The following is a 25,114-nucleotide window of genomic DNA, read 5'->3' as shown; positions in this document are numbered from 1 at the left end:
TCATCTGATGTTGAGCCTTCTTGGGGGTTTTATTCAAATTAAACCCCGGTGAACAGAATACCACCGCCATTCGAAAACACAGATGGATGTGTCTTCATTTGTAGAATGCGAGTTCACCTTCAGGCAACACTGTCCCTTCAATATACCATTATTGATGAGCTGTCTTCTTGGATTACGGCGTCCAAAACAATCTCTAGAATAATAGTTAGCTGAGCGCTCCGGCAATGATGCTCTCATTGTTTTGTCCACATCCTCTCTAGATTGCTTGCGTCTACAAGCTCCCTTCGATTATTTCAACAGCACATATCAAACATTCCTGTATGCTGAGTGTTGTAAGACTTCTCTTAAACCTACCTGGATATGAACTGCTGACTTGTCCATCAAGAGCAGCCACCTGTCTGGCAGATGGTCTGTCTTCTGCTGCAGGGAACTGAGGAAGGATGCCCTGCTCTAATCACTGAGCCGGAGGCCAATGGATGAGGATTAATTAAAATGGAAAGTGAGGTTAAGCCCCAGTCAGACTCCTTTTGGGAGCTAAAACTGAGATCTTCAAGCTTCCTGAAAATCTGCTTACTGTCTGAAAAAACAATTTTAGTGCTTCGAGGAAACTAAAGCACAGACTTTATTCAAAACTTTGATACAGCTGTTCTATTGCTAATAATCTGCTACATAAATTGGTCAGATTATTTCTTGATATGTCTTAATCAGTATGATAAAGTGTCTACACAATGACACCAAGTATACCTTAAAAGTTAAAGGCATCTGTTTCTGTATTTTTGTTTTTTTATGCTTACATAAAAGCAACGTTTATGGCACTAAATTAAAAGCCCAAAGACTATTAAATCAAACTTCAGCTGTTTGTCTTGTGTTCTTTACTGTCAACAAATGAAAGTCTACTGTTATAAATAAGAAAAAGTGTAAAATGTACAGTTTATAGTGGCCTTTAAATGACTTTATAATGAAAAATCAAATAAAAGTTATATTGAGTTCATAAAGTATATGAGCTAACTGTATTTTTTTATTTAGGTACACACACACACACACACACACACACACACACAGACACACACACACACACACACACACACACACACACACACACACACACACACACACACACACACACACACAAGAGTGATTAGTTGCAGAATTACTACATTTACTACATTTCACACAAAAGTTTAACTGCCCAGATGACCTTATGGTTGCATATCATATCAGTGAAAATTAGCTCCCCACTCCCAGTTTCATTCCTGGTCAGTCTTCTCCTGGCAATGTTTACTTTAGAAAAATCGAGTGTTTCAAAGCGAAACTTTTTAAAAATGAAATCTTTTATAAATTCTGTCCATTTCTGAAGACAGTCTCAGCTCTATTGGTCTCTCTTGGATTCCATTTGCTTTTAGTGGGTTTCCTCGTCTGTTTCTATTGCTCCCGAAGGGAGCTCTGACAGGCACACATGGTAAAATCCAGAGGGAAGGTCTCTTTGGATGGGTGACTTTCCATTTCAGCCTGGGATGCATTAACTGTGAAAAATTTTCTGCACCTGTTTGCAACAGCTGAATGCTTGAATAGTTTAGCAACGGCCTTTGAGAAATGTTTGCTCCCATTTGATGGGTGCTTTGAGACTGAAAACCACTGCAGCTGCGACAAACACCCAAAGAATCAGTCATGTTTGAAAACACAGTGTACCAAATGAAAATGAAACATTTAAACAGTTTTATTGAAAATTGATTTAAATGTTCAATTATTATCTTCTTCTTTTTTTTCTTTTTTTTGCAAGAGGGCAAACACATGTGTATCTATTCTGTAGAAACCACTTCAGTCTGTCAAAGTTTATGTCACACTTACAAAATCACTGAAATGTTTCCATATTTGAGCTTGACTTGGAGTTGGTACTTTAGCATTATGAAAGAATAAAGAATAAAAAGAATTTAAAAAAATGCCTTCTGGCTATGGTTGAGCCAAAAAAATTCTCAAACACAGCATTAGATCTTTCATGTCTATCATCTGACAATGCTGTTATTTGAATAGTAAACTACACGGAGACTATGATGGACTGTAGTCATAGACTAAGAAGTTGAAATAGCCACTGCAATATCACCCACTGCTTTTTATCTCCTTTTTGAAGCCTCAGTGTTAACATTTTGTTTTCTTTCCTTTTTTTTGGAACCAGAGGAGACCGCATCTGTTGACCTGGTCTCATGGCAGTTTGTGATACAGTCATGATCTGAGTTCATGAACTGCCATGAGTCTGGCTTAGAGTTTAGTGTGCACCTGGCACAATTACACAGTGGAATAAAGCACTATGTGAGGGTGAGGATGTAGCATTAAAGGCCAAAACAGCTTCATGTCACAAACAAAAACTCAGGCGTAAGGCTGTTAAACAGAATCTGCAATCCAGTGATGTTCAAGTGCTGTTCACCTGCTATATGATTTTTTTAGGAACTCTTAAAACTGTGCGAAAGGATGCTACAGCTTGAAACCATCAGCCCCTGACTAGGTGCTCATGGTCAGTCTGCAACACAGCGGAGAGGTTGTTCCATGAAATACACATTTAGAATGAATGAATTTTTCATTAAATCTTAAAGAAGTTTAATTAGCTTTTCACTGTTCATTGGTAACTCGATAGTTAAACCCAGATCTGTCCTTTTATCTTTAGCATTTCATGTGCTATTCTTCCGTTCATCAGTTCTGATCCTGGTAACATCTGGTCACATCTTTATTTAATGCTTTCTTGTTCCTGTTGTATATAGATCCTTGCAAATAAATCCATTTAGAAGAAGCTCTCAGTCCTGCATGTTCCTTTTATGCAAAGTATCACAGATACTGAAGTGACCAAAACCGTACCCCTGAGTACTCACTATAAGGGGGTGGCATATTAAGTTATCATCTAAGATTAGCAAGCTTGATTATAAAGATGTATCCATGAATTGTAGAGATATATGTGCACTGCACTGTTGCAGATACCTGCTTATGAGTACTGAGTAACATCAAAGTAAAAAATTTGAATTTCGCTGCACATTTTATCGTGGCAGTCTTTGGAACTGGTTTGTATTTGAAGGTTGGCCACTTGAGAAAATTCTCGTCTTCATTTTTCAGCACCAAATTTCTTAATAATTATTAGGTAATTTATAGACGAAACTTAATTGAAGATGTATTTTGATAAGATTTCCAACCTACCGCGTTATTATTGTGTGTTTCTCTATATCTTACAATTGAAAAAATAATTCTTGGCTTTTAATTTGACGTCTGTTTCCCAGTGGGAAATTTGTTACACATGGGAAATATGTGTGTATGTGTATGCATATGTGTGCATTTGTGGGGAGTGGGGAATCCATTAACTTTATTTTGTACAGTCCTTTTATGTTGTATCTCTTTATGACAGAAGGCTTCCATTAAGAACAGCTATAAATACTTGCTCCTTGAATTGGTTGCATACCACCAGGTCTCACAGTAAGTATAAGTGTGTGTGAGTGCATGATGTGTGTGTATGTGTTTAGAATGTGAGGTCCATATTAAACAGGTTTTTAGCCTGCGGTATGGAGCATCTCTGTTCTGAACGGAGAGGGAAGGTCAGTCTGCCTCATGCTAATAAACAAGAACTGCACACAGTCAGTCCACTGACTTCTCTGTGTGAGCTTGAAAAATACATCTGTATAATTATGATAATCTAGGTTTTGAAAGATTATGACCTCACAGGAAAACTGAACCGAGGTGAACTGAAGTGAGAAGTTAAAAGGATGTCATTAAGGCCATTAAAACCTTTTTTTTTCTCAGATTACACTTGAAAACATCATTAATAAGTGTTTATGGTGGCTGTCATGTATACTGGTGTTTGTGGGAGAGACAGTAGGGGCTTTCCTTGTCTTTAATATCCAGCTGTTTCTTTAATCTGAAGATTTAGCTGTCCCATACATATCTGCACATTTCTCCCTACAAGCTTTGATAGTAATGTACTGTCCTGGAAGCGTGCCAGGCCTCACTCAGAGTAGAGGATAAAAAAAAGGAAAAAAAAATCACAAATCCCCTCAGAGCTGACAGCTTGGGGATTTTTCCACCCATATTATTATTATTTGCACATCTCTATCACGCTGGATGTGTTCTAACAGTTACTTTTGTGACAGAAAGCTAGTTTTATTCACATCAACCTGTTGTGAGTACAGCTGTGGTCTTAGTAAAGCACTGTATTGTTTTTTTCTTTTTTTAATTTCAATGAAAGTAAGAAGTCTTAAATTGTATTTCCATGTATTTTAACTGGTTAAAAGCAGAAACACCAAATAAATGAATAACTAATACTGTTGAGCTGTCAAGGTCCCAGGTTCTGATGCAAAGAGAGTCAGGCAGGTATTTTAATAGGCTCCACTCCCCACTTGAAACCCTACAGAGGATAAAGTAGGTATAACTAATTGTATGGTGCATAAAAACTTAATACATTGCAACACTGTTAGTGAAGAGCCTGACAGGACTGGAGACAAGAACTGTCAGATGATCAAATAGACCATAAAACTTTCCTTGACCACTTTTTCAAATAACTGAACCTAAACAAATCTCCTTGAAATGAAAAGTGTTTACATTAGCCAAAATTCCAAATCCAATTTGTCCTCCAAGCCAACAATAAATACAGATATAGGTTAAACTGTACAGAGAGAGGTATATGCTTATATAGGTAATGTGCATCAATATCCATGTACCATGGTAGCACTGAAATATAGATATCAGCTTTGCATTGTGTTACACCCAAATTATTTAATTAAGAAAACACTTTGAAGTAGTTCAGTATGCATGCATAGTAACTTCACTCTGCCAGGTCCTCGGGGATATTTTGTTGATTTGTCTGTAATGTAGAGACTAAAAAGGGTCTAAGTATAACCCAGCAGAACACCCTAACTTAATAAAAACATTCTGATAATCAGTTTTAACCCATGACACTCTCAGAAGGCTAAAATTTCTCTATTACAGAAATGTGACTGCATTTTCGGTTTTCCTATCTTGTTTTTTATGTTCTTTTTAGCACTTCAGACTCATGACAAAACTTTGACCATGTAGATATGAGCAGGTACAAGTTTAGGGTAAATGTAGTACTCTTGGTTTCAAGACTTAACTTATTTCGTCATTACATTGAGTTTCAATCTGAATCAGATGACCTCATATACAAAATATATCATTATAGTGATATATTAATTTCTATTTATAGATGTATTTTTGAGTCGTTGTTATAGACAGGGAGCAGTAGCGCACGTAAAGGTTGAGGACCAATAGACTCATTCTTCGTTACGTGCGGATTTGCAGCTCCGACGCATGGCACCGCTCCAGCCTTAAATCTGTGTGACTTTTGCTCCGTGAGCTGAGCAGAGGGATGGAGATGCGGAGAGCGCAGCATCAGTAGCACCGCGGTTTGAGCGCAGGAGCTTCTCCACAGAATCAACCACTCACAACAACACAGACAGAGACACAGCCGACCTAAATTACTTTAGTAGCGCAATTATTGGAAAACTCCCGGAGGTATTCGGCAGTTGGAAAAGGAAATTAATGAAGAAGGAGGGCGAAGTAAATTGCGCGACTCTAGCGTGACAGATGTTGGAAAAGTCTGGCTGAATGTAGACCAACCGAAAAGGGAGAGGAGGGAGAGGGAAACCGTCCTTAACAGAGATGAGTACGCCTTTCTGTGGGAGATGGGCAGTGAGAGTTTAAGCGCTGAAGGCTTTAATGCGATGATTCAGGTGAGTTTCTTTACTTTCCTACAAACTACTTTGTAGGGTTCCATGAACCAGTCATAACAGAAATAGGCCACACTATATTTATTTAAAGCACGAGTTGAGCTTAGGTTTGGTCTTCATCTTAGGGTAGGTGACTCTAAAACGAGCCAGTGTTTACTTTATATTTTATTTTTATGTGGAATCGCTAAAGTTCGCATTCTTACCACTAGTCGCAGTTCTGTGAGAACTTAAACAAAATTGAAAAAAAAAAAATGAACCAAACATTTATATTATTTATGTATTTGTAGCCTACACCGTGTTTCTATAACATTTAGTCCAAACCAAGTTTGTAGAATTGCAAAACAGATAGTAAAAATATCATAACAGTTATAATGTGAAGAACTTTTGTGCCATTTATTGTGAGTTGTCTGGAGATTGCCAGGGCTGAGTTTAAACACTGACCTATATTTTATTACTTGAAACCACAAAGATAAACATACCTTTAATGTCACTTTAATGTTCAGCCAAGTTTTTTCTAGAGGTCTGCTTGTTTCTTGTTGTTGTTGTTTGTGTTGTGGAGTTAGAGTGTCCATGGGAACAGTAATCCTCAGGATAGTTTGTTCCATAAACCTAAAAAAGGGCCACAGCAGACTTTGTTTTAACAGCGTTTAGGCAGGATTACTGACAGCTGTAACTGCAGCCTCATTTCCCCTGGGGCAGTGCAAGTCCCTCCGTTTGTCTTTATACTCTATACTACTTTGTAGTATACGCCACAGTATTTTCAGTACTGTCGCTGAAAGATATGTTTGTCAGTTTGCTATTATTAAAGATATGATCATCACCTCACCTGTAGTCAGGATCCACATTTCAGTGAAGGTACAGATATGAACTCAGACCAGCAGCCAACTCTTTGTCCCCCCCTCCTGTCATAATGAGGACACACATCATATCGGTTGTGGCTCAGGAGGAGCAGATCACCATCAAGGGAGAACCAAGGATTTGACACTTGGGATTCTGCCAAATGGCAATTTAATCAGAGGGCATTTTATGCACAGGAAGTATGTCAGTCTCCTTGTTAGAAACTGATTTATCTGGACTGTTATATTGGGCAGCCACTCCAGACCTCAGTTGATTGGAGCCTTAGGCAAAGAAGTACAAGACAAGTTTTTAATTGTTTTTCACTTTTATTGCACAGCTTCAGTGGCAGATATATGCAGCTGGGTCTTGAGGTATGTTGGTTAGACAGTGACTTTGCATGCTAATGTTGTGGTGAGTTTATACATTTATCTGTATTATTGCTTGCATGATATCATAAAGAATGAAATTTTTCTCCTTTGTTTTAATGTTAAAAAAACTTTGATGATGAATATTAAGGGCTTTTTTGTACTGCGGGAAACTCAGAACCTTTGAATTTAAATTTCAGATCCCACTTTAGGTCAAAGTAGGTAAAATTAAGTGGAGTATAATCAGCTTTGGTCTGCTTTCTATATGCTCCCAGGTAGAATCCAGACATTCATTTTATACCTGCCAAAGAAATGATCTTGAAGAGCTTGGCCAGATAAATAGTGTAGTTGGCTCTTTGGTGGAAAGAAATATCATCACCCCTTCAGTTATATATATATATATATATATGTGACTCACATGAAGACTGAAATTATTATAAATTTAAATTAAAACATACTTTCTCTTCAACTGTCAACACTGTCAACCATCCCACTTGTTTTCTGAGGTAGAGATTTTAGACAACGTTTTGCTTAATTAGAGTGTGCTGTCTACACGATTAAAAAAACATGTTTAGCTGTTATTTGGCAGCTTGAACCTAAAACATTTGTGGAAATAAATATTCTGTAGAAAGAGAAAAAATCTTTACAAAGAAAAAGCAAGCTGTTGTATAATATTAGGTTTGTATTAATCCTAACACACTGTTTGGGTCAAATTTGACACATTTTGACATAGTCAAAAAATAGTCTAATTGTTTACTGTTGTATTGCTCTTATACATTTTTTCTACATTTTCCTTGTTTTTGAGCAGATTTGACCCATATCTTTTTAGATGGATTTTAGATCTATCAGTGTGGGTCAAATCGAATAAATGATGGTTTTAGGGGATCTTTGAAACTGTAACACTGTATATTGTTATGCGACATTGGTGACAGAGGACAAGAGAGACCTTTACACTGTAACAAGAGCATCACATCACCTATAGCCCTTTATTATTTCCTCACATATCGCACAGAGACAGGCACTGACTGATCATGGGGTAATCTGAAAAACAGTGAAACAGTAAAACAACATATATAGGAACAGAAATCATACAGAGGTCAGAGGGTGATTTGAGACATGGTGCCTTGACATGAGATCTGGAATAGATAGACAGACAGACAGACTATTTACACATTAAAACTAATCTGTAGCTCAAAAACTCTTTTACGCACGTATTATGAGGGAATCCTTGGCTTTACATACTGTAAAGGCACAGATTAAATTGGGCACTTTTATAAATTTTGATTTAATTTATTATATAGCACAACTTTTGCTCATGTATTTATGGAACTTGTGTTTTCCTAACTTGTATGGTTAATTACAAGCAAACTTTTTTGTTCAGCATCCGTGAAGACAGCTTAAAAAGAATACTTTACAATACTTCAAAATGACACACATTTCCATATAAACCCATCACATGAGGAAAAAAAGAGACATGTAGGTGGGAGATTACTTCACTGCAGCTTTGACTTCTTTCCAACAGCAGCTTCTTAATACCAGGCTCCGCCAAAGAGCTGTCTGGGAGAAGGTATATTTTAGCCTGGAACAATGCATCCTCATTTCCCCAGCCGCAGTTTCAATCTTAACAGCTATGAGATTAACATCACAGTTCCATTTAGTACTTCTGCCCCCCCCCCCCCCCCCCCCCCCCTTTCCTTTTTGTGCAAAAGCTAAATCATAAGGCCATGTGCGGTTTGCCTTTTCATCAGTCTTAACTTATCCTGGTTTTGGAGGGATTGCACATGAAAACGACTCGTGTACTGTATCCAGGGCAGAATCTGCACAGCACATTTGAACTCACAGTACACAACACTCACTATTCAGGCCACATAGTCATTTGAAGTCCTTTTGTAGATGAACAGAAACATCAGATGTTTACTGCCACTGGAGGAATGTAGTCAGGGCTTGAGTAAAGACTTGAAAGCCACTGGCCCATTGCTTGTGTTAGCAGCAGTCTTGTGTTGTTTGGCCATGAAAAAGAAAAAAATATGTAATAGAGGATTTCTTTCATGCTACATGTTTTTCTAGGTTGTGTTTCCATTTTCATGATGCATGCGTCCTTTCCGGTTTATTCTATTATTTTATTCATCTGTAAGCCATTAACCCATTTCACATGCGAAGACTAACCCAACGTCCAACAAAGAGTAAAGCATAGGCACTTCCTAAGCTTTTCTATGGTAAGCGTCCCGGATTGTTTCCTTCAGGGTAAGATATTGTGAGGGCAAGGAAAGAGAAAATCAAAAGGGGCATGTTACAGTATGTTACTCTTATTCTGTTTGTGTATTTTTATGACTCTGATGTTTTTTTGATCTACTTAATTCTACTGGTTGTCAGTCAGTGAGTGTGCTTAATTTTATCATCAAGTAGTTGTTGAGTCATACACTGGGGCCATTCAAAGCACCTCACTTCAGAAAAAATAATGTATAGTGTGGTGGTAACACAGTTGCTAGTTTAATTCCAGACAAGGACATAAATCCCCTTTGGGTGTTGCAGCAGGAAGGTCATCCAACCTAAAACTCGGCCAAATCAAACATGCAGAGCTGAAAGTTAGCATGCTTCAAACCATTGTTGTGGTTACTGGAAGCTCGATATGTCATATACAGACACATAACCACAGTAGGTCTCAAGCTTCTCGATCAAGCTGTTTTGTTGTCATTCACACAACTACTTTCATCAGTTTTTGTATGTATAACTGCGTGCAATTTCATGAATGTCTACAAGGACATGCTGTTCAAAAGCACTTCCTCATTTGTATTATTCATTGAATCAAGTCTACAAAGGCACACAGAAAACAGTCTGTGAAGAGATAAAGAGAATCCAGTTTGATGCAGTTAGTATAAATAAGGCTGTGACCTCAGGGCTTTTGCTCCCCCTTTTAGTGCAGACATTGTGAACACGTATAAAGGGTTTAGGCTTTAGAATTTGGGCTACATTAAACATGAACTAGTTTTTCTGAAGCAAACTCAACTTCTTAGTAACCTACCCTATCTTTATTCGCTTTATCCGCTATTGAAAATATCACTTCCTGTCCGCTAGGAAGATTTAAAAAAGCAAACGTCTTCAGGCCATTAACCGGGTCCTTTTTCTGACCCCATTTAGCCATAGTCATAAAGGCTGGACAATATTTGCTCTAGGTCAAAAAATAAACAAATAGAGAACTAGATGGAGTGGCCAATCAGAAATTTTCAAAGAAATAATTAAAAGTAATTAATACAGTATTGTGAACTGGAGTAGTCAAAAGCTTATGTCCTTCTTGTCACATTCATGGCTACTGCTGGGCCTCACATTGTAGTATTTCTTTCCATCTACATGGTGTAATTGATTGCTTCTCAATGTAAAAATACAAAACTATGTATATTAGACCTAAAATTTCCCTCTTTCAGAAAAAGAAAAAGCCGTATTGTTTAATGCTGTTACTCCATCAAGACGTCTTCACTGTGTTTTGGTGGAAGATCTAATGACAGAGCGTGTTGTACGCTGTTCAAATCACCAAGCTCTTTAAAAGAATACTGTCTCGAATTTAGCAGTGCAGTTCTTATCAGAACTTTATCAGACAATTTGGGTCATTCCATCTCAAATCTATGCGGGTCTTCTACTCGACCATCTCCAATTTGCATAAAAATGTTATGGTCCAAAGTTTTTTCTTCTCAGTCAATTTGTATTTTTTCTTACTTTTGTTCTCTTTGGACAGATTTAGGACAAAAATTATGCAGAAGTTGGATGGCAAAATTCTACCATGTTCATAAATATTCATTATGTCCAATTCGTCATTGACGATGACGAAGAGTCCCACTCAAGGCACTGACAATAAACCCCCATTTTATGAAATTAATAAGAAAGGGGACTTGACCAAGTTTTTTTTTCTTTCCCTTTTTTCTGGTGAGATGGGACTAAGTCACTTTCTGAAGAGCATTGATTTGTTTCCGTTTGCTTTTGTGTTGCTAAGACTGTCTAGGCAGGCTTGTGGTAGTAGCCTTGGCTGCTATCAGATTAGCATTAGCATTAGGTCTTCTAAAAAAGAAAAGCTCAACCTGCATAAAAGGGAAGATTATGGAGTTGGTGGATTTCTGTGAAGTAAAAGTTCATTCTGTCTTTGGTGTTTGTAGTGATTTTATAATTTGGCTTATTTTAGATAAAAAAAAAATATATATATCAGGAAATGTGATCAGAAATGTCTTTTTAAGACATTTTTTAAGGACTTTTAAATTTCATTTGTTTTCTAGTTTTCAGTTCTCAATTTTCTCAATTTAGGCCTTTTAGCTATTTTACCTCTTAATTGTTTTCCTTTCCCAGATTCCTCCAGATCATTCTTTTCTCCTACTGTTACTTATTTCTACTATTTTCTCTTCCCTTTGGTTCTTTTCACCGTACTTTTCAGTATTTCTTTATTTCATACTTTATATTTCTTCTTTTTACCTCACACATTAGTTTTCTCTTTAATGTTTAATGTGTTAAAGTGTATTTTTTTTTATAATTTTCTTTGCACGTTACTTTTGCTGGTAATCTTTAATTCATTGGAATTGTGTAGGATCCAGGTAGTTCTCCTGTCTTTTGTCTTTCATCGCTATAGAAACATAATTTATCAATAAGCAGTTTAAGACCCATTCTGCTGTTCTGATTGCAGCTATATTCTGCACTCGGTATGTAAGTTGTCCTGAATTATTGAGTTTTTCATCTATGATCTGTTGCAGGTTAAGAGCCCTCAGCTCCCTATTAATGTGTGACCTCCCATTATCTCTTTGTTGTATAATGATGGATCCAGTGCATCATATCAGTTAGCTGAGATGACCTCATTTGTCACATCACATAGGGTGCTGCGCTGAATCTAATTCCCTTCCCTCATTTATTTGTGCTATTATTAATATTGCAGACGGTGCACTTTGCATGACGTTGCACAGAGTCTTAACTCTCTCCTTGTCGGAATGAGGAATTACAGCAAAGTGCTTTACCCAACACACAGTCTGGAACAAGGCTGATGTGAGTGAATCTGTCACTGTGACCCAGTTCCACCACACATTAAATTGGTAATCACACCAATATTCAATCACACCATACTTAATGTGTCTGTTCTTTGTTCCGTCTTTTTTTCTCTTGGCAAAATCAATGATAGTGACATGCATACACCAAGAGATAATAGAAACAGAAAAAATACACAACTCTTGAAGACAGAGGCACAGAGACACACGCTAATTATTTATAACCAAGAGCTTTTAAAATTTGGACACTGTTATGATGGGCGATAATGGAGTTTGTTCTTGAGAAAAATCTTTACCATGTTAAAATTAGCTTCATAAATCAATCAGTGATCTTTGGCAAACAATTTATACAGTCCTATTTGTCCCAAGCAAAAGCTTATAACCATACTGAGATATTTTCTTCTTTGTCTCAGTTGGATGTGTCAATTTCAAACATGCAACCAGGCAAGAACAATCCTCCTTTGCTATACTCATATATTCACAGGTCTTTGCTTTCCTCCCAGCATTTTAGAAGGTGATCAAATTAGAAATGTCTTGCATGTGCTCCACACAGTTTGTAAAATGTTGGCAATGAATGCAGAGATTGCGTAATGTAGACATGAATTATGTGAAGATTAGATTCTACCATCACAAACTGGATTACGTAACAACACCTGGCACCTGATATGTAACTGCCTATTATTGTTTCATTCATTAAAATTTGCATAACATATCTTAAGTCCCGCAAATTATATATATATATAGATATATATATAGATATAGATATAGATATATAGATAGATAGTAGCTACATGATTGTAGTATTAATCGTAATTTTAAACCTAAAGAACTATGAGAAAATATGAACCATATTTCATTTTGCATCTGTTATGTATATCTTTAACATTTCCGTTGGAGCTGTTTATAAACCCACGTGTTGCTCTTCGACTCTCCGATAGGCTGCTAACTGCAGCCAATAAATAATCGTGTAAGGTTTCTCCTATTTGGACAGTATTCATAAACCAGTTGTGCGGCCAACAGCAACTTTAGTTTCTTTAGAAGATACACAATGCTGTTGAGTTTATATACAATTTACAAAGCTACTGAGCCAAGCTTGCTAATGTTTAGCTGATGTAAAATACATCCATTGGCATATATTTTATGGCCATTATAAGCTTGTTTACGAGCATCATTATAAATACACAAAGACATTAAACAGAATTTTTTTATGGAGCACCAAATTTAAGTCTTTTAATATCAAACATTTTTTAAGCCTTTTTATAACTTTTTGTTTTTAAGACCAAGGAGAAAAAAGTAATAAAATGAAACATGTATGTACTTGAATAATACCGTACAAATTCATAGTATAGCGTGGCCTAGATGCAAGAACTCAGAGCGTTATGCTGGGTTAACATTATGCAATTTTGTGATGTACTCGATGAATGATGACAATGTAAAAGAATAGTGTCAATATTGTGTTTGTGGCTCTGTTATACTGTAAGAAAGTTCAGTATTGGATGGCATAACTGTGTTGTACAGTACACAGTGCTTTACTTTAAATTCAGAACAGTAAGGCATGCTAATCTGTTTGCCCTATTTTAAAATGCATTGTGTTTTCATGTAACCTTTAGATAAAACACAAAGTTAGTGTACCTCAGGTTGTTTCGCAAAATGTTTCACAACATGAAAAAACATAACTTCACATTATATCAGATCCAATATCAATTTTAAAAAATTAGGGCATTACATGTAAGTCCTTTGCTAAGTATAACTGCTCTTCTTTCTCCCCATCTTGCCTTTCTTACATTTTTCTCAACGACGTTATCCTGTACTCTTTTCTGTCCTTGGAAAATGCATTAGTGTGCCTTCAGATAGCAGACACATTGTGTGACAAACTGCACACTGCACAAACAGTTAGTGACATTTTTTGAGCTTATAAAAATATTGCATTTGAAATTGCTTGCCACTTAAAAAATGTTTCTGCCTTTGTGCTAGCTTCTCTTCTGTAGGTGCTGAAGTATTACAACCACAACTTATAAATATCCAAAAAAAAAAAAATCCAAAACCACAGTTCCAGATCATCCCTCTGCATTTTAACCCCTGAGTACAGCACTATAAATGATGCATAAATTATGGTTTTGCTTCTTTCATCTCTTTGTATACAAGTGATCAATTCACCTTGTCTTTTGCCTTTTATGTGTTATATATTTATGTGTTAAAAAATTCTCAGAGATTTCATTGGAGAAGAAAACTGAGTTAAATTTATACAGCACATTTAAAAGTAGAGTGTTTTGTATGCTCCAGTCGTGGGACAGTATACAAACAAATAATGGAGGAACTATATTGTGGGCTGCAATTCATTTCTTATCATCCAACAGTTTGTGTGCACTAAGCTTGATGTCTGGGAGTAGTGTATGACGTCTCACAGTGTCCATTTAATTTATAGGATTGCTAAAATCTCAGAGTGTAGGCGTATTTAGAATACTAAAGAATCCTGTCACCCAGCTAAAAACCTTTTTAATTTCCTCCTTCTCACTAAGAAGCATTAAGAAAAGAACATCCATGTTCCAGAATAGCATCCTGAAACTTTACATCACTGTGAGACACTAAACTCAGTACAGCAGGCTAATCAGCAGGTTTAAACAACTGCACAATAAGGCACACAAAGGACTTCAACAAATGTTAATGCTTTTAAACTAGGCCTTTTTACCAAATTGCCTTTCGTTATATTTTGCAGGATAGATTTTGCAAGTTTATTATTTAAAATTAGCTCAGTTCAGAAGTTTAAAAAAAATATATCTTGAGTTTTTTCACACTTGGGGCCAGTTTTTCCATCAAGTGTGCAACGTGTTTCGGCTACAAGATTCTGCATTTTCTACATCTGAACACCAGATCGATAGATCTCTGCAATATTTTTAGTCCATCATACTCTTTGGCAACCTTGGGATCAAGATTTTTTATAAATTCTAATTATTTTGAATCTTTGTTTTTGTTGGTTTCAACAAGATTTCACTTATTAGCATAAGTTAGTGACCAAATGTGTGACCCTGCTCTCAATGGGGTAAAACTATAGTCGGTACTTTTGCAACTGTAGCTCCTTTTGTGATTCAGTTTTTCTCTGAGCTTTTACACTTGTATTTCAGATATTTTCTTTATAGATGTGCCTCCTGACATGAGCTTGTTTACAAAGACTTCCTCAGATACACCCAAAGGGGAAAGACCAGGAGACTTGTGTTTTCTTTCTATGCACTGAACAGCTGTTCTGCCAGTAAACCCTTTAATATTTGCTGCTTGCATGCAGGTCTCAGGGGCCGTCACATTGTAGCAGGTGCCAGAAACCCTTAAAAAAAAATGGAAACGCACAGCTCCACCATCTCCCCCATCAAACGTGCTTTTAACAACTTGAGTGCACACACCCACACAGAGAAGACACAAATTCATGCTCTGTGATCCCTGCACTGTTGTTCTGTTCCAGTCTTTTTAATTGGGGATTTGAGCCAGGCTCTTGTCTTTCTCACTGTGACAAGCTAAAAATAGCCCTTTGACAAGTGTCAGAAAACTCAACCGGGCTCAGACTGTGCATTCTGTGTCAGATGGGGCTGCTTGGCGCAGGGATTCAAGCTTGGGGCATCCAAATTCAGTGGAGTGGATACTGCCAAACTGTCATCCTGTGGCCCATGTGAGCTCATGTTCCTGTTCCATGCACCTGTTGCTAAAAGAACTTTTCTTTTCATCTCAGTAATTGGATTCTGTCTGTCACAATTCTTCACATTTTGCTTGAAGTCCTTTGGTGACAAAGCGATCGAACATTAAAGAACTCAGCTAAGGTGGAACTTTAAAGGGCTGAGTTTCAGAAAGACGTCCCTCAAAGCTAATGAAACCACAGTGCAGGCTACAAGAGAAGTTCAGGTTAATTGAGAGTCATTGCCTCTTTCTTCCTCGTGGCAGTGTTTTAGCAAAGTAATGATGCAAATTGCTTTTCAGTGAGTAAATACATGGATCATGTTAGGTTTGATGAATAAGAGGAACAGCAAAAATGTCTCATTTAAGCTGTGTTTCACATTTCTGGCATCAGCATAAACAAACAACATCCATACTCATGAAGCCATCTCAGTGACTTTAGTAGTCACAGCAATCATTAATGGTATGCTACTTTTAATTTAAATCATTATAATCTTAATTCCTGTGGAAGAACACAGCAACTTCGGACAGTGAAGAAATGACTGAACCTGCAGCAACACTAGGGCAAAGAAGAAAGTCCAAATGTTAACATGGGTTGGAAACTAACCACAGACTGATGTAAGGTGATAAGAGCCCGAGCTGAGAGGCTTGATGAGTTATGTCTGATGAAAGAACAGAGAAAGGGAAAACTGAACAGAGTATGGAAGGTGAATTATGTCGAACAATTATGCGACAGTTGGAGCCCATCCAAAATACTCTGCCAAAGAATTGTCTGATGAGATGTTACATCACTGATATTGTTTGCATTTTGGCAATGTGAGGGGTTATTAGGTAAGAGCTGGCATCTTCTTGGCTTTAGGCGAGTGGATATTTTTGACTCATGCATAAAAAGGTTTTTGCAGGGTCATCAAATGGCAGCTTCATATTGGTCAATCAGAGTCTGCAGTATCTTGCCAGACTCTGGCAACATAAGCAAATCCCAGGAACTGGATGGAACAAGTTCTCACAGTGATCAAACAGCATTCTTACTAAACAGAATTAAACTGAAATGAACCTGAAGTGACTTCTTAGAAATGACTGCAGGGTATTTCTAAGAAAAATATATAATAAAGAAATACAAATATACATATATAATTGAATTAACCAGAAATAATAAAACACTTAGAAAGACTGAAAAGAAATACAGGAAACGTTTTATTATTAACAACTCATTGTGATTCAAAAATGAAACAAAATATAATAAAAATAAGTTATTTGCAGAGTGTGATTTTCAATAAATGATTTTTTAAATCTATTAATTTAAATTGGTAGCTTGTTTTGGAAAAAAATGTATCCATGAAAATAACTGCAACTATAGTAGGCAAGACTATTAAACCTGTTTTTGTATTCCCAAAGGTAACCACAGATTTGTATTTATTTATTTTATTAAATGGATTAATTTAACCCATAGTCTCCTCATCTTCAGTCTTCTTTTCTAATTCCCCCTGTAGGAGGTCTTCTGCAGTGTGTTGACCCTCGTTTGCCTGCATAACTGCAAACAGTACTGTAGTAAAATATGATGATCTGCTAAACTCTTTTCATCTTCATCTCATTCAGTTAGCTGTGTAGCTTTTGGACTGTAATGACCTATTGTTTCTTAGTGGCATATTGTAAAGCCACACATGGATCAAGGTAGATTTGGAACACAACCAGAATATCCCCCCATGCATGCAGCAGCAGCTGTACTGTCAAAGAAGCCCAGTCACTGACAGGGAAAGTCATTTGCACAAAAAACAAAATTGAAAGTTGCAGCACTAAGAAATGCTGAGGTAATATTTAAAAAAATAGATACCTCTGTATATATTCAAATTTTTAAAAACAGTAAAGCTTTTAGTATTTTTATTTTTGTGTATTTGTGTTTATCTTGACAGCTTAGCGTCTTAAACCAATAAAAACCATGCTGTAGTCAATTACTGTGCATGTGTGAGCAACTACAGAGTAACACATATTTAAATGCAGGGAGTTCTCCTGGAAATACAGATATAATGTCTGATTTATTTTCATTTGTGAAGGTTACAAAATTTAAGGGGGTACTCAGTTTTCCATTTGTGCCAGTCTTTGACAAATGCACTGACAGTGCACTTTTTGTGTATGTTTTTCATTCTAATGAGAAATTGTATTATTAATAGAAACAACAAGTGTTTCAGTATGATAGAAAATAGTTAAAACAATTAACACTGTAACATGACACTCATGTGACCACAATCCACACAGGGTGAGAAATAACAAATTCATTTATTTCCCACTTTCTAATTTGATGGATGGGTCAGTCCTGGGTATAACTCTGGAGTCGTGACCTTTGGCTGGACTGTATCTTTATGGTGTGCAGATAGACACAGGGGAGGTGTGAAACCAATTGCTGATTGGCTGGAAGGTCTCGGCAACTGACAGGGTACAGGCCTGGGATATCTCCCAGCTGTCAGTCTCTGTCTCTCACAACTTAGCTCAGGGGGGGGTATCAGCATATTTAACTTGTGAACCCCATCAATGGACAAAGTAAACCAATGCAGTTTTGTAAAATACTATATTTGCTACTCATGGTCCATTTCTTTAGGTTTTTATTTTTTTATTTTTTTATTTTTTTTACAGTTTTTAAAGAATATAAATTTAATACCATGTTATGTATTTTTTGCCATTTTTAATAGTTGAAGAACTTGAGCTTGAGATCACATATACTACATAAAATTAGCATAACAATTAACCTGCAGAAACAAAATAATAATAATAGTAATAATAACAATAATAATAATAATAGTTCACAAACACCAGTAATAAAACGTAGCATTTTACAGCCGATTTGACTTTAGCTGTGGTCAGTAAAAACTGGGAAATCACCAACTATGCCTGGCTGACGTCCAACATTTATTGGTATCTTTCTTGTGTGACTGCACTCTAATATATTGGTCTAAAAGGAGCCCTGTGAGTCTAAGAGCACAAGTGTTGGGTTTGTGAGTCAGCGCTCCCAGCCTGCCAGTATAAGAGCTGTTTGCATGAAGAACAAGGATGAGACAAAGACTGTAGAGCTCTGGGACTGTTGGCAACTCAGGCACTCAGAGGAGAGGCTGCAGCGAGGGTGGGTCCACACTCTGGAAACTGTTTGATGGTGAAGAGTAAGCTGCAGCTGCTGCAGGTCAGACACAGTTTGGCTTTAGTATTTTGAGGATTATTTTTGTATTGTATCTTTTTTTTTATATGAAAGGAAATATCCTGTGTGAGAGCAGTTCAACTTCTGGACTTGGAGGTTTTCATGCAGCTGTGGAAAAGTGTTAAGAATTAAGATTTGTTTCTTTTAACGTCTGTTAGGTAAGATTTGTTCTTCATATTTTAGCAGGTCTTAGTGGTAGTTGTTGGAGAAGGGATGCATAATTTATATTAGATTCTACATTCATCATTTTCTTAAATTCAACTGGCAAGCCAGACAGCAGCATTATGTAATTTACTGATATTTCACTTTGCAGCATTTTACAGACAGCAGGGCTCTTTTTTGACTCTGTTCCCTAAAGTTTGGAGGTTGCTTTTACTTATCACTCAGTTTCTTCACTGATTATTTTAGAATATGTTCATACAAGATTTATGCTGTTATATTTTCCTACTTAATTTGTACCAACAATGGAGGCTGCTTTGTGTTATCATGTCTTCTAAACATCTATATGAAAATATGTTTATCATTATAGTGCTTTACTCTAAAGCAACACCGTAGAGCAAATTAAGGTACAATTTAAACAAAAGATATTTGTGCACAAGTCTTGATGGATTCAATAGCTCTAACACTGACTGCATTAATATTCTGTTCATAGTTGTGAGTAATTAGAACAGATTGGCTATAAAAATAGGCACTTTCTGTTGTTCACTTCCTTATGTAAAAATGCTGTTGCAATGCACCTACTGACAAGCAGAATTAATTATGCAATATACTGATTGCAGGACTCAAAATTCACACAATCTTGAATTCTTGATTTCTTTCACTTTGGCAGTGATTGGTTTAACACACTGGTCAAATGGTTGTCTTCCCCTCATGTGAGGTGCACACTGGTGCCTCAGACACTATTCTGTGTGTTGCCAGATGCTACAAAATGAATCATTTAACTCACAGGACTGGGTTGCCTTCTGAGAAAGCTGTGTTTGTGGTGGTTTTTAATCCATTTGGTTTGTCCTGCTAGGAACACTAAGCTGATTAAATAGATGGGGTTAATAGATCTTACAACTAATAAATGTTGAAACTTACTCAGCCTGTTGTGGAGTTGCCATTTTTTCACTTAGTTAACCTTGGTTTTTCTGATTTTCTTTTATCCTCAGGTGACACAAAAGGGCATGTTGTTGACAGAAAATCATCAGTGGACTTAAGCTTGACTCCAACTTGACTGCCACTGGTTATGAAAATCTGCACTTCAAAACTAAAACGGTATGTTTTGATTAAAATGTAAGCTTGTGAGGGCAGTGAATTCAATACAAATACATTTTGCTTACACTCTGTCTTAGAAACATTAAGCTCCTATAGAGAAAAACATCTTTATAAATGTTTTTAAAAAAGGTAATTATGTGCATCTCTTTTCAGGCCGGGCGTAAGATGTTTGTGGAGTCAGTCGTCCGATGGGGCTTGTGGAGCATCCTGCTCCAGTTTGGACTGGGCGTATCTGCAGGAGGCTGTACTCCAGGCTGTCTGTGTCGACCTGAGCCCAAAGAAGTGATCTGCTCTGGAAAACACTTAAATTCAGTGCCAGGGGCCTTGCCCAGTGATGCCAGACGTTTGGATTTATCCCGCAACAGGATTAAGACTGTGGGACGCCGTCAATTTTCTGGCCTTGTGAAACTTCAAGAGTTGGACCTCAGTGATAATATAATCTCCATGATTGAGGTAGAGGCTTTCCTGGGCCTACAGAATCTCAGGACACTTCGGCTTAAGAATAACCGCCTCAAGATCATCCCAGTTGGGGTGTTTTCTGGCCTGTCCAGTCTAAAATTTCTGGATTTGAGCCAAAATGAGATTTTGGTCTTTCTGGACTATACCTTTAAAGAAATGGTAAATCTGCAGACACTGGAAGCTAGTGAAAATGACTTGGTCTTCATCTCCCAGCGTGCTTTCTTTGGTCTGCAGAATCTACAGGAGCTCAACTTAGACCGTAGCAACCTGACCTCAATTCCCACTGAGGCATTGTCCCAGCTCCAGAGCCTGACACGTCTACGAATGCTACGCCTCACCATTTCTACACTTCCCAACAATGCTTTCCGTAAACTGCAACACCTGCGCAGCCTCCTGATCACAAACTGGCCAGCACTGGACACTATAGCTGGCAACAGCCTAATTGGTCTAAATTTGACCTCGCTTGTTATCAGTAGCTGTAACCTAAGTGCAGTTCCTTATTCTGCACTTCGTCACCTGGTGTATCTGCGCTTCCTGGACCTGTCCTATAACCCCATCACTGTTATCCAAGGTAACCTGCTTGGGGATCTCTTGAGACTTCAGGAGTTACACTTAGCAGGTGGCAGCCTACTACGAATAGAGCCGGGAGCCTTCAGGGGACTAGCCTATTTTCGCATGCTTAATGTGACATCCAATCAGCTCACTACTTTGGAAGAGAGCGCCTTCCATTCTGTTGGGAACCTTCAGGTGCTGCGGTTAGATGGGAATCCCCTAGCATGTGACTGCCGGCTTCTCTGGGTGTTTCGTCGCAGAGTGCGCTTGAACTTCGATGGACATCAGCCCACTTGCTCCTCTCCTGATACAGTAAGACAGCGTGAATTCAAAGACTTCTTAGAGAAGGAACTTCCAAGGGTTTTTACCTGCCGCCCTGCTCGCATCATGCACCGTAGGCCGCAAGAGGAAAGAGTAGAGGAGGGCACTACTGTTCTCTTTTCCTGCAAGGCTGATGGGGATCCATCACCATCTATCACCTGGATCTCATCCCATAAAAATGTGATTTCTCCAACAGGAAGAATCAGAGTTTTACCAAATGGAACTTTAGAAGTGCGTTTTGCCCAAGTTCAGGATAGTGGCACGTATCAGTGCCTGGCAAGTAATGCAGCTGGCAATGACAGTCTGACTGTCAGCTTGTATGTGAAGGGGCTCCCACGCAACCGAAACATGTCTTTCGTCACAGAGGAGGGCTTGGTAGAACCTTCAAATACCCAAGCTGCAAACTCCTCAGCTCAAATGGCTAAGCCATACCCATTCGATGCAAAGACCTTGATCATTGCAACCACCATGGGCTTCCTGTCGTTCCTTAGCTCAGTTGCCATCTGTTTTGTCTTCATGTTTTTCTGGAGCCAGAGCAAAGGTCAAATTAAACACACTGCAACTATTGACTTTGTTCCTCGGTCTTCCATGGGTGGAGGGGGAGGGGATGGAGGTGATGGTGGCAGATTTACCATGAAACTCATTTAAAGCTGAGTTAGAATTAAAAGGAGCGTTTATATAGAATTTGAGTCCTTCTGTATCACTGGTGATTTCCACTGAGACACTCAAAAACCAACACTACTATTTAAACACCCCCTAAGAAGGCAAATCGGAGCCAGTGTGATGCACTTGTGCCAGTCCTCTTCTAATTTTAGAGTTGAAAGTTCCATCTCAGCACCAACATGGCTGTGTTATCTAACTAATGAATATCTTATGATCCAGGGATGGGATAATGTTAGCAGATTGTAGGTGGAGCTGTCTGCTGGTTGCTGTGCATTTATTTTCAAAGACTTGTACATGGAAAAAGCAATTCCTTTTTTTCTTTTTTGAAGCATGTATTTGCTAAACAGTTATAAATCTCATAGGTTTATGTAGTGACTGAGACCACAGTTAGAATTTCACAACTATCATATTTAAAAAGTACCAGGTGCTTGTTTAATCATCTTTATTGTACTAATGTGCTAACTTTTGTTTTCTTTTGCCAACACAATATAAGCCAAGCTAATTCTGGTTAATTCTGCTTAACAATTGAGGTAAAAGACTGTCAATTCAGCATTGGTTGTAAGACTTTAACATGTACATATATAGCCATAAAGCTTTTGATACATGCAATAAATTATTGGAGTAGAGTAGCCAAATAATTTCTTATTCTTAATTCAATTGTTACATTTTGGACATTAGAACTTTTTAGAACGTTTCAAGGTTGCTGCTTTGGAATTGATAGCTAACCCTAATGTACATAGGACTGTATCCTTTCCCTTTTCAAACAACACATTTTTCAGGTCTGTCAGTCTTTTTACAGATGTAGTTAGCATGTGATTGCATTTGATGAATCTTTGTTCAATCAAAAATTGCATTGATTTTGCTTTTTATATAAATATATACAGCAGGAAAAAATTTAGCTTTTTATATATATATATATATATATATATATATATATATATATATATATATATATATATATATATATTTCTTTTGTAGCCATCCCACCCCACCCTCACCCCTTAAAGACACACACACACACAAGCTAAAAAAACATGTGCCTCAGTAACATTCTCACCATTGACAGAGAGAATGCTCACCTGATCATTTTCATCTTGTAAATATTTAGGTCAAGGGCGTTTGTGTGTGCACTGTTCATTCTGTCATTTTATCTAGTTCTGCGGATTAGTGTCACTCAAATAATGCACTCTTTTTGTGTGTAAACTGAACTGTGTAGATGCACTACGCACAAAGCTTTATTATGCCATGAGAGAAGGATGTAGGTCTAAGGATGCAGCATCCACATGTTTGTCTATTATTTGATATCTTGTAAAAATGACTTTTCAGTGATATGTCATTAAAAGCCTACATTTAATTCTGGTGTGTATCCATGTACGATGATTTATTTGCAATGTTATTGAATTAGAGTGTTTAAAAAGCATCTTATCTCTGCCAGCAGATCTTTACCTGAAATTATTCTATTGTTGAAAAAATTGGCAGCTTTTAGCTTTTTTTACATAACGAAAGCGATAAGTCTATTGTGAGAAATGGGTGTTTCAGTTTGATACAAAACGTAGCCTTGTTGCCTCACTGTAAGACCGCAAAGCTACAGCTGGCACTCAGCCACACAGATGTACATTTGTGTTTTTCTTTTCTGTGAAGTTGAATGATTATGTGTACAGAAGAATGCTGGTATGACTGCCTTTTATTTATTTATTTATTTTACATTTTTTTCCAGAGCCACGTGTACCACATACAAAATTACAAATAATCTATTTAGTTAGACATTTACTGTCTTTTTCCTTCCTCCTTACCTGCATACATAATTTTTAATGCTGACTCTCTGTTCACAACACAATATTGTCCCTGAGTGTGAGATAAATGTTAAATAATGAACCCTCGTTTCACCTTAGCACTCTTCAGAGACTTGCAGTAAATTCACTGGACAGAAAATAATTTTGTTTGTCTAATGCAGTTGCCCAGAATAACCCAGAAAAATGGAGGACAAAAAATGATAATCACGTGTATGAGCAGAGATTTAAACCCTTTTGGATTACCTCTGCATGTCTCAATCTGTTATATAGGTCTGTCTGGTGGGTGCTATCCTCCAGCCCAGCTTGGCCCGTCATATTATCTATTTTAATACAACTATGTGCTCCCATTGGACAGAAAGCCAAAAAGGCAGATTAAAGTGGTGTTTATAAGTCACTCCCCTCATGACTGGCATGCTCACACCACTGAGAACACCGTGGTCTTTGCTCTTAGTTCGTTTCAGACTCCTCTATTTTTAATGTAACTATGGAAACATTTCTTTACAACATAAGGTGCATTTTAAATTTATGACGTTGGTATTTATTTGACACTACCCTTAGTGACACGGGAACAGGCTTAACACCCAGACCATCTAAACTACAACCAACTAACAAAAGTCTCAAAGCAGAGTACTGGTTTTTTATTATTATTGTTCTTTATTTTTATCTTCAAAGAGTGAAAAGTCAAGCTCCATTAATTTAGAAAACACTTTTATCATGATGTTTTGTTGGGGCTGATATTCTTAACTATTTCAGTTTTGATTTAAAATTGGCTTTGTACCCTTAACTGCTGTAATTTTCTCGTTTTATCAGGTGTGACTCAGTTTCAATTGTCCTAGTGTGGACATAAACGGTCTCTGCAGCCCTTTAGATAAAAGACCCTCAGAAAAGAAAAGAAAGAGAAAGAAAGAAAAGACCTCGCTGGCAGTATTACTCTAACTAAATTGAACATGATGCTACATTTTCAAACAGAAAAAGGTGGCTTAAGGCAGATAGCAGGCTTTTTTGATATGAATGAATTTCTAATATGATTACTCCTTATGATGATTGCATACTAGAAAAAATAGTAAAACTACATTGTATAACAAAATGCTGTTATCACAACCAGATATTTTACTGCAAGATTTGCTATTTCATTAGAAAATGAACAACAAAGCTTTATATGTAATACTGACATGCTCAATATGAATATTTTTTCAGGCTTTCTACACACGTTTCTTTAAAGAACTGTTAAAACATTGAGTGAGTAGCAGTCAAAACGCAGGCATCAGCTCTGTTTATTGATGTTTTGTCC

General features: G+C 37.2%; 1 protein-coding gene across 4 annotated transcripts; it reads left to right on the top strand.

Moving 5' to 3' along the window:
• The first annotated feature begins 5,367 nt into the window (after nucleotides 1-5,367).
• On the top strand, nucleotides 5,368-23,384 carry lingo4b (leucine rich repeat and Ig domain containing 4b). Of its 4 annotated transcripts, XM_076890192.1 has the most exons (4): nucleotides 5,368-5,720; nucleotides 6,892-6,925; nucleotides 19,930-20,035; nucleotides 20,189-23,384. In XM_076890192.1, exon 4 carries the CDS (start codon nucleotides 20,201-20,203, stop codon nucleotides 22,013-22,015), a length of 1,815 nt encoding a protein of 604 aa, XP_076746307.1. In that variant the 5' UTR covers nucleotides 5,368-5,720; nucleotides 6,892-6,925; nucleotides 19,930-20,035; nucleotides 20,189-20,200; the 3' UTR covers nucleotides 22,016-23,384. The 4 variants fall into 4 exon arrangements, with proteins under 4 accessions (XP_076746307.1, XP_004560201.3, XP_004560203.3 ...); XM_004560144.5 differs by lacking the exon at nucleotides 6,892-6,925; XM_004560146.5 differs by lacking the exons at nucleotides 5,368-5,720; nucleotides 6,892-6,925 and adding an exon at nucleotides 18,661-18,763.
• The last annotated feature ends 1,730 nt before the right edge of the window (nucleotides 23,385-25,114 follow it).

The sequence above is a fragment of the Maylandia zebra genome, linkage group LG11 (genome assembly GCF_041146795.1).
Source record: "Maylandia zebra isolate NMK-2024a linkage group LG11, Mzebra_GT3a, whole genome shotgun sequence".
Classification (NCBI taxonomy): domain Eukaryota; kingdom Metazoa; phylum Chordata; class Actinopteri; order Cichliformes; family Cichlidae; genus Maylandia; species Maylandia zebra.
This window is presented reverse-complemented; position numbering and strand designations above follow the sequence as displayed.

Bases quoted from the DNA above. Each gene is read 5' to 3' on its own strand.
- lingo4b (XM_004560144.5), top strand. From the start codon at position 20,201: ATGTTTGTGGAGTCAGTCGTCCGATGGGGCTTGTGGAGCATCCTGCTC.